Source organism: Phascolarctos cinereus, unplaced genomic scaffold, assembly GCF_003287225.1.
Source record: "Phascolarctos cinereus isolate Bilbo 61053 unplaced genomic scaffold, phaCin_HiC Scaffold_3;HRSCAF=262, whole genome shotgun sequence".
NCBI classification, from domain to species: Eukaryota; Metazoa; Chordata; class Mammalia; order Diprotodontia; family Phascolarctidae; genus Phascolarctos; species Phascolarctos cinereus.
This window is the reverse complement of record NW_027555736.1, coordinates 110,142,023-110,161,123: the sequence shown is the minus strand read 5'-3', so window position 1 is coordinate 110,161,123 and position 19,101 is coordinate 110,142,023. Positions and strand designations below refer to the sequence as shown.

The window sequence follows — 19,101 nt, the reverse complement described above, 5'->3', positions numbered from 1 at the left end:
TTAGGCTGCTGATACAGCCTTAGAGAACATGCCTTCCTCAACCAGAGTTCCCCAGACAGGACTAAGAAGGGTGGCTCCTTCTAAACTGTGCCCGCCAGTCTATTTGTGTCCAAACTTCACTATAAACATTTGTGCTAGTAAATACAAACTCTCCTAGTCATCCTGGATGGAAACTTTGGTGTCACCTTTGACTTTCCTCTCTTCCCTACCCCCTTCTCCAAGCTGTCACAGATGAAGTTCTGTTATTTCCTCTTTCAGGAGATCTTTTGCACCTTTTCCCACCTCTTGACCTCCAATGCCTATTTTTGGTCCTTGTCACCTTGCTCGTGTTCACTGCTACAGTCTCCTATCTGGCTGCTCTGCCTCCAGTTTCTCCCCTGGCCACACCAATGTGAAATTACCATCCCTGAGGTATACAAAGATCTGAGCCTTCCTCACGCCTACAGAAGGAAGGCCAACCTCCTAGCCCACCAATCAAAGCCCTCTACATTTTTGTGACATTCTTGTTTTTTAGCCTCCCCTTGGCACTCCTGGCTCCAGCTTGCCAGACCTCCTGTCCCCCTAACCCATGAAGCTTACTCTGGACTGACGTCCCCCACAAAGAGTACTCTCTGTTCTTCTCCTTGACCATTCAAACCCTACCATTTCTTAATGCCCAGATTAAAGGCCATCTTCATGAAGCTTTCCTTGACTACCTATCCTATAATGAACCCCTCTCTCTGAACTCCCATAGGCCCTTAGTTTGAATCAAAGTTTGGACACTTAGCTGTTACATTTATATTACAGCACAGACTAAAAAGGAATACATTTACATTACTCCTTACAGATTACAAAGTGTTTAAAAGACATTATTTCATTTTATCCTCATATGTCACCATGTAGGACAGTGGAAAGGGTGGTAGATGAAGTCAGAGGACCTGGGTTCAAACACTAATTTGTCATATATTATCTGAGGGGCATTAAGCAAGTTGCTTAACATTTTTAGGTCCCAATTTCCTCATCTGCAAAATAAGGAAGCTGAACTAGAAGACCCCCTAGAGTCTATTCCAGCCTGAAACCTATGATCCTGTGACTTTCTGAAACAGGCAGAACATTTTCCATTTTACAGATGTGGACACTGGCTTAAGGAGGTGAGGCAACCTGCCTATGGTCACACTGCTAGTACATGGAAGTACCCAGTCTCAAACCTCGGGCTCCTGACTCCCAAAACAGTACTCCATCCACTAGACCACGTTGTTTTCAATACAAGGTCTCTGGGGGGAGTGACCATGTAGATTTCTGTTTCCTCCAAAGCCCCCAGCACAGGTTTCACAGGAATGTAAGACTGAAGGGAAAAGTTAGTTAAACCCATTCATTTTACCAAGAGGAAACCGAGGCCCAAAGAAGTGATTAGCACAAGTTCACACCTAAGAGACCTTAACTTATTCATGTTAATTGGTGTTTTTGTTTGTATACACACACAGACACACACAGACATACATATTCTTTGTTGGCAAGAAGGGAACAGAACTTACGGCAAATGAGGCACCTGTTGGCCTGCGAATCCATTTTGGGGGCTTCTTTAGTGGTGGGATTAAGTTGGTGTGGGCCACCTGCTCTGGTACCTCCAGCGGAGGAAGAGGATGGCCAGTGCCAAATGGATCAAGGCTACTGAAAGAAGATGAGATCTGAAGGCAGAAGTGTGGATGCGTCACTAGCAGGAAGCAGAGGACCCAGCCAAGGCCCCAGGTCACATAAATGCAAATCTATGGCAGTCCTGAGCTGCTCTTAAGAGTTGTGCCTTCTATAATCTGCAGCTGAGAGGTAGGGAGCCCACTGAATGTCAGAGACCACACTGGGATCTGACCCAAATGATGCTTCCTAGAAGGTGTGAGAGCAGAGGTGCTAGGCTACAGTCTTCACCTCTCTAATAGGCCTCAAGAAAGGGAGGATTACAATCTGCCAGGCTCTCTATAAACACAAGAACAGCTGCAGCTCACACTCACCAAGTGCTTTAGGGCTACAAAAACCCTTGTGCAAAATAGCCCTTTGAGATAGGGAATAATCAGGGGCAGCTAGGTGGCGCAGTAGATAGAGCACTGGCCCAGGATTCAGGAGGAGCTGAATTCAGACACATAACACTTGCTAGCTGTGTGACCCTGGGCAAGTCACTTAACCCCATTGCCTAAAACCAAAAAAAAAAAAAAAGAAAAAAGAGATAGGGAATAATAATATCTATCACAAGGACGGATATTAGAAATATTATTCTTTTCCCTATTTTATAGATGAGAAAATTAAGACCCCAAGAGGCCAGGTGAGCCCCCAAGGTCACAGGTAAATAAGTAGCAGAGCTGGAGCCTGAAGCCCAGGTCTTGCTTCCTGGGCCTGCGCTCTTCTCATGGTGCCAACTCACTCAGCTTGCCCCTCAAAGGGCTACCACAGCAAGCTCAAGCCATAGACACAGACAACTGACACTGTGCCGGTCTCCTTGAGGGGGGAACATTAGAGGAGAACTCATCTCTGGACCCTGTGCCCTGTCTGACTAACCCAGTCAGAGCTCCCCTCACAGAGCCTACCACCCCCGCCCTTCACCTTGTCAGCGTGGGTCTTCTGTTGGGCTTCCCAATTCCCTCCCATTACTGAGTACAAACTGATCCAGCCATTGAAGGAGGCGGCTGAGAATACTGGAGGATTCCGGGGGCACCACTGAACATTAAAGCACCATCGATTCTGTGTGGGCAGCTTATACACCACCTGATACAGGGAGATATGGTCATCAAGGCCTGGTCCCCCAAAATGCAATCCTAAGCACACGCCTGAAATCAGAGATATCCCTCCTACCCCCTACCCCTGCATCCCAAATTGCCCTTACCCCCAAAAGATAAGGTCTTAGAACCTGTCAAAGCTCTAGCTCCTGAGGTATCACCCTCTTCCTTCTCCCACCTTCCCTCTCCTGCCCCCCACTACCTGCTCCAGGGGGGCAGCCCACCTCTCCACTTCCTAGGTTCCAGCACAGGATCTGGTTGTCTTTGGCACTACTGAGTAGCAGCTCTGGGTCAGCCTGGCTCCATGACACTGATAGCACTCCCCTAAAAAGTCCAGAAGGCAGAAGTCACTCAAGGAAGTTATCTGTTTCCATCCTGAAGGAGTAATGCCAGTGTAAAAAGTACCAATTAAGCCTGCCTAAGCAAGCGGCATCTACTTAGAATGAGGTCCCAGGCTACTTTCTATCACCAGGAAGGCAATGACGACCTGACTTTCATCCCATGTAAGAAGGCTCAACTGACGAATGTAAGAACAGATGTCAGAGAGGTACCAGTTCCACTGGGGGAGGGAATGTTGGAATCTAAACTTTGGCTAAAGATCTTGGTTCATGTAATCAAGTCTACAGTGTCGGCATAGATGAAGCCTGAGGGAATCTCCCAAAGATCCCTGCCTGCCCTTGGAGGGCAGGCTAAAAGCCTGGCTAACAGCTAAGGCCTTCACTGTCAGTTCCAGCCATGCCCTATGAAACTCAGAAAACCCATGAGGACAGAAGTGAATGGCGAGCCTCAGGCTGTCTTCCATAACCCAGGGGTCTGCAGTAATCTCTCAGGATCCTACGGTCTCAGAGATGCAGGAGGTGGGCTTCTTATCCAGGGCCAAAAACCCCAGTTTAGCCACCTCCCAACAACAAAGATGGAAAGTCTAGCACTACCTGCTGTGGCTGTCCAGCACTTTGAGGGGGGATGAGGCAAACCGTAGATCCCACATTTGGATCACTGGGAGGCGATCGTCCTCAGAGCACAGCACCAGCTGGGTAGCCACTTCTGGATGCCAAGCCAGGCCTGAGCAGTGCATCTGTGGGCCAAACAGGTCCCACCTTACGCTGTGTCCAACCATTCCACGTGACAACCTTGTTTAACCCCAGACACACTGTGAGCTCTCTAAAGGGCTTCTTTTGTCTCCTCCATAGAGATATGCCTGGTGCCAACCACATGGTAGGCATCAGTAAAGCCTTGCTGGCTCATGCTGAAGGAGGGTACAGGCTGAGTATCAGGCAGGGAGGTGGGCCACCAGGGGGATGCCCATGCACAGATGTTTGGCTCAGCCTTATTCAGCTTTGAGAGCTCATTAGGTAAGCAGGCCCACAATTCCAGTGAATAAAACAAGAGGGTGTGATAGGGAGAGGAGAGAGCAGAAATACAGAGTGGAAAGGGGGGCAGCAAGAACCAGGACATTCAATTCAAATATTTATTAAGTGCCTAAAACGTGCAAAAGCAGGTGTGAGCTGGTAGAGCAGTCCCTAGGAGAGTCACGGGAAGCAAGACTAGACATCCTTCTGGAAGAGTCCTTTGGGGTTGTGGGGCTGCTGAGAATGGGAAAGGGAGTATATTAGGCTTTTGCCACTCTGGTTCCACCTCAATGCACCACTGATAATTAATTAATCCTGCAGTAATAATCAGTTAGGGGAAGCCAAGGACCTCAGACAGAGAAGAGCTTCAGAAGCAGTTATGGGGGTGGGGGGAGAACGGGGGTAAATAAAGGACACAGAAAGAAAATGGAAGAAAAGCTAGCAGTGCCAAAGGAGTAACAAAGATTACTTAAGACACAGAACCTACTTCCGAGGAGCTTAACATGTCATGGTGAGGGGAGAAGGACAGAAAGAAGCCTGCTATAGGGCAGAATGTGGGAAGTGTGAAGGAGAGGGCCAGACAAGGTGCGAGAATCAATCTGAGAAGGGAGAGACCCCTTTTAGTGGGGGAGTCCTAAGTTGAGCCTGGAGGGAGGAAGGGATTTTAATAGGCAGAGAATAAGGAGTAAGTGGATGGTCCGGATATGGAGAAGAGTGTGTGTCAAGGCATGGAGATGGGAGAGGGCAGGACAAGGCTGAGCAACGTCAAATCCTCCAGCTTGGCTGGAAAGTGCCTGGTGATAGGGGCAGGAAAGGCGGGTTGGAACCAGATTATGGAGGGCCTCGAACGACAGCCCTGACAACTCAAACTTTATTTGAAAAACAGCAGGGAGGAACTTTTGAGTAGAAAAATGATATGAACAGAGCAGGAAGATTACATGGGCAGCAGTGTATGAAGGCAGCTTGGCAAGGGAAGAAGACTAGAGGAAGGAAGACTGATTAGGAAACTATGTAAACAGTAGAGAAAAAAAGGTGAAGAGGGCCTGGACTGGCAGGAGGTGGGGGGAAGCAGACACATGGAAATGAGGTAAACGGACAATCCTCAGCGATGGTTTCTTTTTTATTTTGCATCCAGTGCTTGGCACCGAGTAAACACTGAAATACTCACTGACTGACTCGCTTGACAAGTAATTAGATTTGGGAGGTGAAAGGAAACAAATGTTACAATACTATTATTCAAAATTTTGAGTCTTAGGGATTGGGAAGATACATCAGCAGAAATAGAGAAGTAAGGGGAAAGGGTGAAGTTTTTGAGATGAAAAGCTAGTTTTAGACACGCTGAGTTTGAGTTGCTAGTAGGTGTTCAGGAGATATCTAGCAGGAGAAGTGAGAAGTTCGGAAGTCATCTGCCCAGTCCTTGTCTATGGGCAAATCCCTTAAGCTCTCTTTGCCTCAGTTTCCTCACCAATAACTGAAGCCACGAGAGTCAATGAGACTGTTAAGGGAAAGGTGTAGATACAGAAAAGGGCCAAGGACAGAGCCTTAAGGGCCATCCATTTTACATTTAAGGTTAAGGAAGAAGATAGGCCAGTGAAGGGGACAGAGACAGGATCTTCAGGGAGCAGAAGGAGACCTGAAACTCTTGGGCCACGTGGCCTCCATTACTCACCCTGTTGCTGTGGTCGCTGACCTTGATGATGGGCTCATTCTTCCTGAGGTCCCACACCACAGCCTTGCCACTGGGGTGAGCAGAGGACAGGATGTGCTGGACTTGCTGATTCCAGGACAGTGCACTAACATCTTCTGGAGGCTGCTGAAGCAGAGATGCACAACTATAGGGGGGCCTGGCACTCTTCCCCTCAGGCCAAGGGGTGTCTGTTGTTCTGGATAAGCAGACTGGGCTTCTAGGACAGGCCCTCTGGGAACTGTGGGACTACTGGGAAGGGGCTATGTTAGGCTTTTACCATTTGGCCATTCTGGCTCCATCTCAAAGTGTCACTCACCATTAATTAAGTTTGCAATGACAACAGGTCAGGGAAAGCCAAGAGCCCCAGACATTAAGGCTTCCTCAGTAGTTATGGCCCTTCTGACCATGCCTGAAGGGAAGGGGTGGATAAGGGCCACAGAGCCAATCTTGACACCACAGACAGAAGGAAAGAGAGAAAACCGTGGGAAACATTCAAGGAGAAACTCAAGCTAGAAAACACCTGGCTGACAACGCTGATGAATTCAAACCCAACTTACCTCACGATACTATAAGCACAAGGCAGGGAAGGGACAGAAAAGCAAAGAGAAAACAATTACAGACTGACAGACAGACTCAAACAGACACAGGCAAGCAGGCAAAAGTGTGCTTCCGAATGGAAAAGCTGAACTCCCCTCTTCCCAGATAAGCCATAAACTCATACCAGGAATATCCATTCTCCCTCCTTACCTGATCCAGGTTAGGTGCCTCCCTCCTATCCCACAGGACCCTTGAAAAAAGTCCTGGGATGGACCGATAACCCCCTAACCTTTGACTTATTTCCTAACCCCATCCTTCTTCCTCCTACAGACTCTTTCCCTGGCTCTCAACCTACTCTACCTAGACAGTTAAGAAACCTCCCCCCCAAAAAAAAAAGGCTCCCTTGCCTTCTAGGGAATCCCATCTGGCAGGCAGATTCACCCCCTCCTCCAACCTTTCCCCCCAGCTACCATCATTTTACTAACTATTGGGCTTATGGAGCCTCAGTGCCCCCCAGTGGCATAATCAGGAGAAGCCTGGCTCCCAGCTTCCCCCAAGGATGCTTCCACACATTGGACATACTCCAACCTCACCTGGGACTTGGCTCCTGGAGTCATTGGCACACTGAAATTATTCAAATCCCAAATGTAGATTTCAGAATCGTTTGCTCCTGAGGCCAGGAGGTTGCTCTATATGGAAAAAAAAGAAACACAGTGGCTTCCCCATTCCCAGGAAAGACAAATCTAGGCCCTCAGTATAGAAAGTAATTATACTGAGGGGTGTCCAAGGCCTGCCTGAGAACACAGGTGGAAAATGCCCTTGTCAGTCAGATACTAGAGGATGAGTTGAAAGGTGAAGACATAAACCTAATGGGGTTTCAACAGCAAACGGCTACAGGCATACCTGGAAAGGATTAAAGTCAAGGGCTCTGACAGCACCTGTGTGCTTCTCCTTCTGAGCAATGAGAGGTTCCTTTCCAGAAGTCAGGATTTGGGAGACACTGTATAGAGTGAGCACGCCATTGTCCCCTCCGCCTGCAATGACTCCTGAACCTTCAGGAGATCCACTGCTAAAGTTCCCCCAGATCAGCTTGTGAAACCTACAAAGAGAAGACTTGGTCATACTGGCACAAATTCAAAGCTACAGGGTCCAGTAAGTAGAAGCCAGAACACAGAATCCATCTTTCACCATTCACAGGCATCCTTATACTCTCATACTCCAAATCACAGGAAATGGTTCTGGGACCCCTGCCCAGTCCTGCCAATACCATCAGCCCCTTCCTAGGCACCAAAGAGATGCTTAGCCCACCTTCTTACCACTGGAGGAAGTAGAGGGTCATGGCCTCTGGGCCAGAAGATGCCAGCTTTTCTCCAGTGCTTAGCAGACTGCCTGGGACACAGTAAGTGTATAATAAATGCTTTTAATTCACTAAAATGGAAGGGCTGGTTCCCTTCAAGGACAAGCAAGTTCTCCTCTCCTTTCAGGTCCAAGGCCACTGCTGCCCATCATCATCATCATCATCATCATCATCATCATCATCATCATCATCATCATCATCTACATTTATGTAGCACTTCGAGATTTTAAAGCACTTTCCCCACAATAACCCTCCAATGGAAGGTAGCAAAAGTATTATGTACATTTTACAAATAAAGAACTTGAGTCCTGAGAGATTACCTGACTGTCTCAGGGACACTAGCTATGTGACCCTAGGCAAGTCACTTTAACCTTAGGGGCCTCAGTTTTCTCATCTGTAAAAAGGAGGGCACTGTACTAGATGATCTTTAAGGTCCCTTCTAACTCTCAGGCTTATGACTCTAGAAGTATCACTGCTTAGCTTCAAACCCTAGTCCTCTGGATCCAAAATCAGAGCTCTTCCTGGTATCCTGCGACCCAGGAGCAAATCCCAGTCCGTGTGAAAATACTCCTCCTGTCTAAGGGAAAGAAGCTGCTACAACATTTGTCCAAAACCTCTGCCCACTGCTGTGTGCCCCCAAAAGCCAATCCCTATGGCTTTTTCTGTGAAAGCCTCAGAGACAGAGCCACATGACAACATTCAGCACATTCTGAAAAGAATCCTGGCTCCCAGAACCTATACAAAGAAATAAGAATGGCCAGCCCTCTATAGTAAGACACCTCAGTGCATGCTCCCATTTTCTAAAAGATCATTGCAAACACCAGGCAGCATGCTGTAATCAGATGTGGGTTCTACTTCCCCCTCTGCCAATACCTCATTCACTGTGTGACCCTAAGAAAAGTATTTCACTTCTGAAATTTTACATCTATAAAATGAGGGGCCTGGACTACATAGATTGCCTTTAAGGTCCTTTCCAGGTCTAACAAACTATTCCATTCACTTCTATTCCATATCTGGAAGTAGATTAAGCACCAATTGTAACAGTTAAGGATTCAGAAGATTCACCTACAAGCTCTCCTTATCTACTGGCTCCTTCCTAGCTGTCTATAAACATGGTTTTCTTATTCTTAAGAAGCCTTCACTTAACCTGGCCACCCTCTAAAACTACAGTACAGTACTTTTATTAATTAATCAACAAGCATTTATCAACTATCTATTGTATGAGAGGCTCTATGTTAGGCATGGGAGATACAATGACCAAGTGAAACAATCCCTGCTTTCAAGAAGGTTATAATCCATTTAGGAGACAACATGTGTGTATAGGTATACCCCAAACGAATACAAAATGGATACAAGATAATCTTGGGGGGGAAGAAACTGGCAGCTGGGAACATCAAACTCCATGCTCCAGACAAGATCTTGAGGAAGTCCCCTAACACACCGCATGGGACCCCTACGAAGGATTAAAGGGGGAGGATGGTAAAAGATTGTATAAATGAGGTACGGATGGGCTACTACCCATACTACTGGAGGGAGTCCTCACATTAATGAGATTCATGATCTAAAAGGGTTCAAGTATCCCAAAAGGAGGCATGATAGTGTTTATTTGTGTTTTTCTTTTCTTATAGGCAATTTTTTTGGGGCGGTGAGGTATTCAGGGTTAAGTGACTTGCCCAGGGTGACAGCTAGTGAGTGTTATGTGTCTGGGGCTGGATTTGAACTAGCACGATAGTGTTAAGGGAAATTCGTGGAGCAAAAATGTGTCCTAAACTCAACATTTTAGTAAATGATTGTTAAGAATTGTCTTTACATGTAAATGGGAAAAGAAATAAAATACTACATAAAAACAAAGTCAGTCCTAAGTCATTAAAAAACAGTGATATCGTCTGGAATATGTCTCATTCCTTCCGAGTTCTATGACACAGAGAATGATACCACTTTCCCATAAATAGAAAAGGTTGGGTCCATGTCTGACCCATCATGCCATTTATATTTTCAAGTTTCCACGAAGACGAAAGCTACAGGGAAGCTCTGAATAAAGGGGACCAAAGTAACTGTTCCAGAACGGTTCCTAAGAAGCAGAAACTAAACTGAGTGACTCCACATGGTGCCGAAACACCATGTCTAGGTTCAGGGGCTGGTTACAACAGAAATCAGAGAATCAAAAATGGTCAGATCCTTGATATTCCTAAAAAATTATTCTAATAAAAAAAAACCTTCAAGAGTTCTCCATTGCCATAGGATAAACAGAAAACAGCCAGCTGGCCTTTAGCCCTTCACAAGCAGACTCCCCCAACCTTTCCTGTTTATCTCATAATACACTGGTCATTTTGAACAAACTGGCCTCCTTGTTCCCACGTATACATTCCATCTCTCACCTTCACATCTTTATACACACAATCCTTCACAAAAGGAATGCACCCCCTCCTCATCTCTATTTTACAGAGTCCTTCAAAGCCCAGCTTACGCCCTAACACTGACAACAAAGCTTTCCCTGATCCCCTCAGTTATTAGCATTCTCTCCCCTTTGAAATTTGTTTCTATTATGTTGTACAGACATTTTACTGATTTACTTGTATATTTGCCATAACCCTTTACTAGGAAGTATCCTCCTTGACAGGAATGTTTTGTTCTCATTTTTGTAACCTCAACAACTAGCACAGTATCCTGCATTTAACAGACACTTAATAAATGCTCACTGAATTGAATTAAATTGTACCTAAGCTTCATAAGGAACCAGCAGGGTATAGTTCTCCAATCAAGAAGAGAGAGGCCCAGAGGCCTTAGCCCCAGGAAGCCCATGCTGAATCACAGAAGCCTTTTAAGGAGGCTTCATCAGGCACACGAATGAGCTATGTGACCCTGGATTTCAAACCAAGGATGAGAGCAGAACCGAGCAACCACACAAAATATCAGCATGGAGGCTAACTACAGTGAAAAGTTGGAAATAATGAAAGAACTTGTTCAATCAAGAATCACTGGGGAAGGAAACACAGGACAGAACTCGGCTTATCAGGAGAAGGGATTATATTAAGGCAAAATTCTGTTTCTTACTTATTTAGTATACATTATATGACAGGCATCTAGGAACTAAGAATACAAATTTTTAAAAGGTGCATCAAGCCTTGCCCTCAAAGGGCTTATATGAGACACTAAACAGCCACTAACCACAATTTTAAATGACTGTTAGTCTTAGGGACTGCAGTGCCCTCAGCATGGACCACAGGGGAGAAAAATGAGACCCTCCTTGCTGAGTGTCCTCTCATAAATTCAGCTCAAGGGCACCCACTCTGCACGCTGAGGGGCCTTCCTCACTTTGGCGTGACATCACAAAGATCCCACTGGCACACTTTGGCTGTTATTCCTCATTCTTTTTTTATATAGCCCATCTTTTTTTCTGATGCTACACTTCCCTGATGATATCCTTTATAATAATTCTTCAAATTTCTTATTTGTTATATGTTACAATCTGCTCATATTCACTAGGTACCTCTTCCAATGCCCTCTGTGTGATGCTCATTTTGAATTCTTCAGAGACTGTATAGAGCTCTAAAGTCATTCAGAAGGATATAGACGTTAAAAAAGATAGACCTTTATTTCTGGGAGAAATATGAAGTCATTAAAGGAGCTCTGCGATTTCCTGAAGACAATCAATCAATCAACCTACAAAAACTTATTAAGTGCCTATTATGTGCCAGGCAATTGAGGCTATTCTCCTCCTCCTCCTCTTTAATTCTGGGTCCAATTCATCATCCATCTGCACCGTCTGTTCCAGATGGACAAGCTCTATAGGCTATAAAGCTAACTGCATGTCAGAATCTAGGCAGTAGACATTCTTCATCCACTTGGTTTTTCCTATGTACATGGTTAGGGCAGATGCCTGAGTGGTTACAGATCTCTTCCAGGAAGCTCTACAACAGTAGTGTCAAACTCAAATAGAAATGAGGCCTCTAAACCACTTATATAAGGATCCCTATGGGCCACATTTTGATTTAGTGGGCTGGAAAATATTTAACAACCAGCTCTCTGAGAAAAAAAACATACACATGATACACTTTTTTTTTTTGGCTAGGCAAATCTGGGGGCAACTAGGTGGCGCAGTGGATAGAGCACCAGCCCTGGAGTCAGGAGGACCTGAATTCAAATTCAGCCTCAAGCACATAACATTTACCAGCTGTGTGACTCGGGGCAAGTCACTTAACCCCAACTGCCTTACCAAAAAAAAAAAATTAATCTGCATTATTAATGTTTTTTGCAATATTTTAAAGTCTAGACAATCAACAAAGCATATGTAGGAGCTCACTGAATCCTTCTTCAACTCAAGACTGTACTGGATCACCTCAGACACTTCCTAGCTGTGTGACCCTGCATAAATCACTCAACCTGTTTGCCTCAGTTTCCTCAACTATAAAATGGGGATAATAACAACAAGTACTTACTTCCCAGGATTGTGGTGAGGATCAAATGAGATAATCTTTGTAAAGCACTTAGCACAATGCCTGGAACATAGGAGGTACTATGTAAATAAATGCTTATTCCCTTTTCTTTCCTTCCCCACGATGGTGGCAAACACCTGTGGCAAGTCCCTACGCCTCCTAGAGACGTAAGTCTCACTTGATATTTGTGATCTGAGGGTTATAGAGCAAGGTGATCCATCTATTGTTCTACCTTTCAAGGAACCTTGAATAATTTTAATGGATGGACGGGAGACACTTTGTTTGAAGAGAGTTTTTAAGGTAGCATTTTATTTGACCAAATCAAACACTTTAAAAAATAAGCAACAGACAATATGCACAGTGGGATCTTGCATTCTCTACATTTTTCAGTCAATTGTGTGATGGTAAAGATATCACTTACTTGCAAAAAGATTGACTGGTTTCATACAAATATTCTCATTGAGAATGCCCTTGATGCATTCTTATAAAAACTTTCTATAGAAGGGAAATTAGATGGATAAGTTTTTGTGATATTCTCTCTCTCTCTCCCCCCCTTCCCTGGTTTTCCTCCTCCTATCTGCCTAACCCCTCATTCTCAGTCTTCTCTGCTGGCTCGTCATGCAAAGCATACCCTCTACCCAAGGCTCTCTCCTAGGCCTTCCTTCTCTTTTTTGCTCTATACTATCTCCCCTGGCAATCTGATCAGCTCCCATGAATTCAATCATCATCTTTATGCAGATGACACCCAGATTTTCATATTCATCTTTGGTCTCTATCGAGCTAGTCACATATCATTAACTGTGTTTTGGACATCTTTAACTGGATGTCACACTGGCATCTTGAACTCGGTATGCCCAAAATAGAACTAATTATCTTCACCTCCAAATATCCCTTCTTCTGAACTCACCTATTACTGTCAAGGATATCATCATCTTCCCATTCAGGTTCACACTCAGTGTGTCATCCTCAACAATTAATTCACACTTATCCAACATATCCAATCCGCTGCCAAATCTTGTCATTTTTATCTTTACTATGTCTCTCACATCCATCTCCTTTTCTCTACTCACTTAGCTACAACCCCAGATCAGGCCCTCATGACCTCATGCCTGGACCACCACAATAGTCATCTGATTGGTCCCCCGTCTCAATACTTCCTCATTCCAATTGAACCTCATTCAGCTGGCTGCAAAAGTGATTCTTCTAAAGCATGACAATTTTATTCTTCATTGTACTGCCTACTCAGTGAACTCCAGCGGCTCCCTATTACCCCTAGGATCAAAGATAAAATCTTCATTTGGTATTTTAAACTTCATAACCTGGCTGTTTCCTACCTTTTCAACCTCCTAACGATTTAATCCCATACACTCTGCGGTCCAGGGACATTAGATTACTTGCAGTTCCTCAAACAAGCCTTTATCTCCATGTCTGGCTGTTCCCCACGCCCTCACCTCCATTTCGTGGTCCTCTTGTTTTGTTCAAGACTTAGCTCCAATCTCACCTTCTCAGGAGGCCTTTCTGCCCCATCCCACCCCCACCTGCTAGTTCCTTCCCTTATTATCTTCTATCTACTCTGTACATATCTTCTATGTACCTAGTTTTTATATGTTGTCTCCACCATTAGAATGTAAACCCCCTGAAAGTAGGTACAATCTTTTTGCCTTTTTTTGTATCTACAGTACTTAGAACACTGCCTAGCATGTAGTAAGTGCTTAACATCCTCTTTGACTATCTGATTGACTAGATGACTTCTGAGGTAAATCTGAACTCTAGATCTATTATTTTAATGCAAGTCCAACATTTATTAAGCATCTATTTATGTGCTGAGTACTGCGCTAGGCTCTGATAATACAAATTTTTAAAAACAGTCTTTTCTTTTTTTTGAGGTAATTGGGGTTAAGTGACTTGTCCAGGGTCACATAGCTAAAAAGTGTCTGAGGCCAGATTTGAACTCAGGTCCTCCTGACTCTAGGGACAGCACTCTATCCATTGCACCACCTGGCAGTCTGTCCTTAAGGAGCTAATATCCTCCTGGAGGGATACCCCAGATAAGTAAATACAAGGATAGATAATTTGAGAAAGGGGAGAGTATTAAGGGTAGAAAGGATAGGAGAGAGGAGGGGGAGTGATAGGTGATCAGGAAAGGCAGAACCTGAGCTAATCCTTGAAGTAAGTTAAGGAGTCTAATAAGTAGAGGCAAAGGAGTACATTTGAGGTATGAGGAAGAGCCTATTCCAAGGCACAGATAAAGGAGATGATAGATCACTGAGTCTGGAGAACACTAAGAAAGCTGATTGGGCTGGAACACACACTGTTTGTGAAGAGAAATAAGTCTGGAAAGATCACAGGGGGTCAGCAATGAAGATGAGGAAAGGGGAAGCAGAGGCAAGTGTACACACATCATGCGTGTGTGTGTGTGTGTGTGTGTGTGTGTGTGTATGTGCGCATGCACGTGTGTGTTTGGGGTGAGGGCTAAGTTCTGCTCACTTAGGTTGTTTCTTCAGGGAGGATCTCTGACAGGGCCATATCAAGGGTGACTCCTTAGTGCCCTGGGATAGAGGAACCCAGAATATAATTTAGAAGAAAAAGGGAGAGGAAGTATTCCTGACTGGACTGAAGAATAGTTCCCTCAAAATAAAACAGAGCATCCCAGAGGTAGTAGAAAAAGTTCCTTCACCCACATTTCGTAAAGAATCCCTCTTTGTTGGCTACAAAATTAATAGCTCTTCAGGTCTTTGAGCAAGTCTATGGGATGCAAATATAGGGGTACATAGATGATGCGAAGCAGCTCAATTTAAGTACTCCATGAGAGGTATGGACAAAAAGGGCTTTTCAATCATCACTGGGCTACCATGTCAATTCAGTCTAAGTGCTTGCTGTGTTGCTCTGGTTTATCGGGTGTACTGGACAGAACAATGGATCTGAAGTCAGAAGGACCTGATTCTGAATCCCTGCTCTGTCTCCTTAGGGGCTGAATGATAACTGGAAAAGTCATCGGATCACAGGATTCAGAACTAGGAGAGATCTTGGAGATCATCTAGTTTAATCCCTGCATTTTACATAACAAAACTAAGGCTCATTAAGGGGAAATGATCGCCCAAGGTAATACAAGTTGTAAACAGCAGAAACAGAATTTGAACCCAGGTCTTCTGACCACAAACCCATTGCCCTTTCTGCTGCTGTCTCCCTTCTTCCCCCAGTTTCCTCAGCCAGGGAATGGATGAGGCTTGTGATAGCCACCTCATCAGACTTAGGAGAAAATGCTTTGTAAGCTTTGTGTAGAAACAATAGCAAGGCAATGAGATTTACCTGAGGCATAATAATCGCTAATCGAAAGTGTCTTCTAAATCTTAAAACACCATATAAATGCAAGTGACTTGCTATCTACTTTCATATACCATGAGGATTTATTTTTAAAAGCTCTAAAAACATTTTGACAAGAAGTCCTGCTTTAGACTCGATACTCCTTGGGGTCATATACATCACTTGAAAAACAAAACAAAACACTTCATTTCAGAGTCCAGTTAAGAATGAGAAAACCTGTGGATGCCCCAATCAGTATCCAACAGAAACAAGAGGGAATCACATTGTTATCTACTAGGAAATGATAAATGTTAAAGGAAGGTATTGTGCAGGGCTATTATTTCTGTAAGGCTTAGAGCTAAGAGATTCAATGATTTCAGGCCCTAGTGGAGACTGGGAACACAGGGACACAGACTTTATTGGTCTATCTAAGCAAGCTGCCAGGGCTGCTGCTCTTCTCCAGAAAGGGTTTTTTTTTAAACAAATACTTCTCAGAATCTCAGCTGAGTGCCTTCTTTTTTCCCCTGAAAGTACTCTGTCAACAATATACAACCACCTGGTAGTATACCTGTTAGAAGCAGAAAGGACTCCTTTGCACTTCAGGTCCAGGGAAGGGTCCCTGAAGTCAACCTCAAAGATTTCCAAGGTAGCATTTGTGCTGAAGGATGCATCCAGCTGCTGGGCAGATGTTCCTAGGCACCAAACACAGAGAAGTAGAAGAAAATAAGGAAGGATTAAGAGTAAACTGAGGAGGGGCAGCTAGGTAACGCACTGAATACAGCTCCAGCCTAGGAGTCAGGAGGACCTGGGTTCAAATCTAGCCTCAGACACTTAACACTTACTAGCTGTGTGACCCTGGGCAAGTCACTTAACCCCAACTGCCTCACCAAAAAAGCAAAAAAAATAAAAAATAAAAAGTGAACTGAGAGCAAATTCCCACAAACTTAAGACTACACAGCACAACATACTCTGACATAACTGGAAGGGAAGAAAAAGGAACATACATTACTGAAAAGGGTTACTCTTCAGTGCAATTCATCCATAAAGAGTCTAAAAGTTTGAGATGCTAGGAATCCTTAAAAAACACCCAGCTACCTGTTCATGAGGAAAAATCACCTGTTGCCAGATAGATGGGATGCTGGCTGGCTGGACTCCACACCTGGACAGCAGGCCTCTCAAGCTCCTTCAGCTTCATGCTATGTCCTGTACAGGATGAATAACAAGACTGTTCAAGATTCCTGAGAACCCATACAGGAGGCACTGGGGAGCAGACCTGAAATGCACCTGAGGATGTTTGCTTCCTATACCACACTCAGTGGGGATTTCAGTCTAGGAAAAGCAGGATGATGATGCAGTAACAGTTCCTAAACCTGCAGGTGTGGCTTAGTCTGCATCGCTGAGGTACCCTGAGAACCACAGCTCTCACACCCTGGCTCAGCAGCCCCAAGGGAGCTCCTGCTCCCTCTCAGATGACCACAGGCAAGACTCAGCAAGGCTCATCTTGAGCAAAATCCAGGCTACAGGAACCAAGGCTTTCAGGACAAAAGGTGGAGATGGGGGATGGGACAGAAGAGTCAGGCTGGTTCTAGAGGGGCTGGGGATGAGACAGAACTAAGGGCGACCTTCAGGGCAACAAGAAGGGAGGCAGTACTCAGAGCAGGAGCTAGACGGGAGGAGAGGAGAGTCTTCTTGGGTGGGGGAATCTCATGGTGAAAAGGAGTTGGAGTGTCAGTGCTCCTAGCTGGGGCAGGACAAGACAGGAGGAGGATGGGGACGGGGACGGGGACGAGAACGGAGGCTTGGCTGGCTCACTCGGGGTAATGGGGATGGTCAGGTCCGAGGCTGGATAGTAAAGGAGGCGAGATGAGGGTGATCTGAGGGGCTACAGACAGGATGTGGGGGGGATTCTGGGGGCTCAGGGTGGCAGAGAGGGGTGCTCAAGTGCGTGAGCTGGACATAACAGGAAGGAAGCTCACTAGGGTGGGGGTGAGGAGGACACCTAGGGTGTTAGAGCAGCGTGCTCAGGGCCGAGGCTGGACAGGACAGGGGCGGGGAGGCTCCTCTGGGCTGGGCTGAGAGGAATCCTTAGGTGGGGGTGTGTGCTAAGAGCCCGGGCTAGACTGGGGGGGGGGGAGGGTAGGAAGGCTGTTGGCGGGGAGCTCAGGGTGGCAGTGGGGGGTGCTCAGGGCCGGAGCTGGACAGCAGGGCTGGGAAAAGGAAGAAGGCTGGAGGACAGGCTCAGGGGCCCTCAGCCCCTAAACCCACCTGTGCCCGACAGTACCGGGTCATAGGTCAAGTAGTGGCGGAACTGGGTCAGAGGTCAAGTGCGGATTATCCGCTCGACCACTTCAGTTTCCTTCGGAGGTCAGCAGGGCCCGAACGATGGAAGCCGCTGGGAGCCAAAAACATTCCCAGAGCGAAGAGCCTGAGCTGCCCTTCGCGCATGCGTAGAGGACCCAGGCAGGAGCGCCTTTAACCCTTCCGTGCCCGGACCCGAGCGTTCCCTCCCTCTTCCGTGATTTCCCACGTAGAAGCGGATGACACCTCGGTTTATGCAGAGTTGAGCTTGGGCCGTCTCGGAGTTCCTGAGAGGGGCACTCGTCCATGGACTGGGGCTTTGCTTTCTGGCTGGGAGCACCCCCATTCCCACGTGCGGGAAACGGAGGCAGATGAAACCTGGGCGAGGAAGGGGGGAGAAGGAGCGCGGCTGGTGATTAGGGGGCGAGGCCGGGCCAAGGCCCCGGGATTAGGATGGGCACATTCTGCTGACCGGGCAGGCGGTGCTAGGGAACACGGGGAGCATGGTCTTTGAATGCCCGGCTGCATTTGGGTCCAAGCTTGCAGGCAGCAGGCAGCTGGTGGAGGCTCCTGAGCTGGGGTGCCCAGGGGTGCAGAGATGGGGAGACGACAGCAGGAAGACGGAATCAGCTAGGGTCTGGGACTGACTGGATCGGGGTTTGGGGACCGGAGGAGGAAAAAGTTGATGTTGGCATTCTGGGTTGGTTAGTGGGTGTACATTTTTTTGATGTATTGGGTTTGAGGTGACATCCAAGTGGAAATGTCCAGTAGGCAGCTCCTTTCCAATGTCGAAATAATTCTCATTAGAAAGTTCCATTTCATGGAAACCTGGAGATATAGACTTGAGTCATTTACCCAGAGATAAAGCCACGGGGTTGAATGAGTGACAGTTAGGAGACGTCCCAGAGTAGCAGCCCCGAAAAGTTGATTTCACTACTCGAGGTCTAGTTAACAGCAGTCAGTTAACACTAGTAAAAACGAGGCCCATATGATCAAAAGGGTTTTGTTTGAAAGGGTGAGCAATACACATCTTCATCTTAAACTGCTCTTAACATTGAGGGAGGCAAGCGGAAGGGGACATAGAGCCAGGACACAATATGCTCACAAGCTAAGGCCCAGCCCTAGTGGACTTAAAAATCCGGAAATTTTTCAGCCTGTTAAACACCCCAATCTGGCTGCCTTTCCAGGATCATTTTGTATTACTCTCACACAATTCCTGTTCCAAACTGCCCCGGTAGCTGCTCTCTATACACCATGCTCATCTTCCCACGTTTGTGTGCACAAGTGGTCCCCTATGTCTGGAATGCTGTCCTTCACTTCTACCTCATAATCCCCAACTTCCTTCCAAGCACAGGCCAAGTGCCACTTTCGAAAGGCCTTTCCTGATTCC

The 19,101-nt window shown here is 46.1% G+C and overlaps 1 protein-coding gene across 4 annotated transcripts in view; it reads right to left on the bottom strand.

The window, feature by feature from the left end:
* Window positions 1-17,855, bottom strand: part of SEC31B (SEC31 homolog B, COPII component) — a 28,818-nt gene extending 10,963 nt beyond the window's left edge. Inside the window, exons 1-10 of one of the 4 annotated variants that reach the window (XM_020966630.2) lie at window positions 17,679-17,855; window positions 16,530-16,616; window positions 15,982-16,105; window positions 7,221-7,416; window positions 6,911-7,006; window positions 5,763-5,906; window positions 3,677-3,819; window positions 2,969-3,068; window positions 2,572-2,733; window positions 1,515-1,667 (exon numbers count right to left, since the gene is read on the bottom strand). In XM_020966630.2, coding sequence (XP_020822289.1) covers window positions 1,515-1,667; window positions 2,572-2,733; window positions 2,969-3,068; window positions 3,677-3,819; window positions 5,763-5,906; window positions 6,911-7,006; window positions 7,221-7,416; window positions 15,982-16,105; window positions 16,530-16,608 — 1,197 coding nt within the window. In that variant the 5' untranslated portion in view covers window positions 16,609-16,616; window positions 17,679-17,855. Of the gene's footprint in view, window positions 1-1,514; window positions 1,668-2,571; window positions 2,734-2,968; window positions 3,069-3,676; window positions 3,820-5,762; window positions 5,907-6,910; window positions 7,007-7,220; window positions 7,417-15,981; window positions 16,106-16,529; window positions 16,617-16,697; window positions 17,515-17,678 lie in introns of those variants that run through there. The other 3 variants (XM_020966607.1, XM_020966623.1, XM_020966617.2) reach the window with 3 other exon arrangements.
* Between the last annotated feature and the right edge of the window lie 1,246 nt (window positions 17,856-19,101).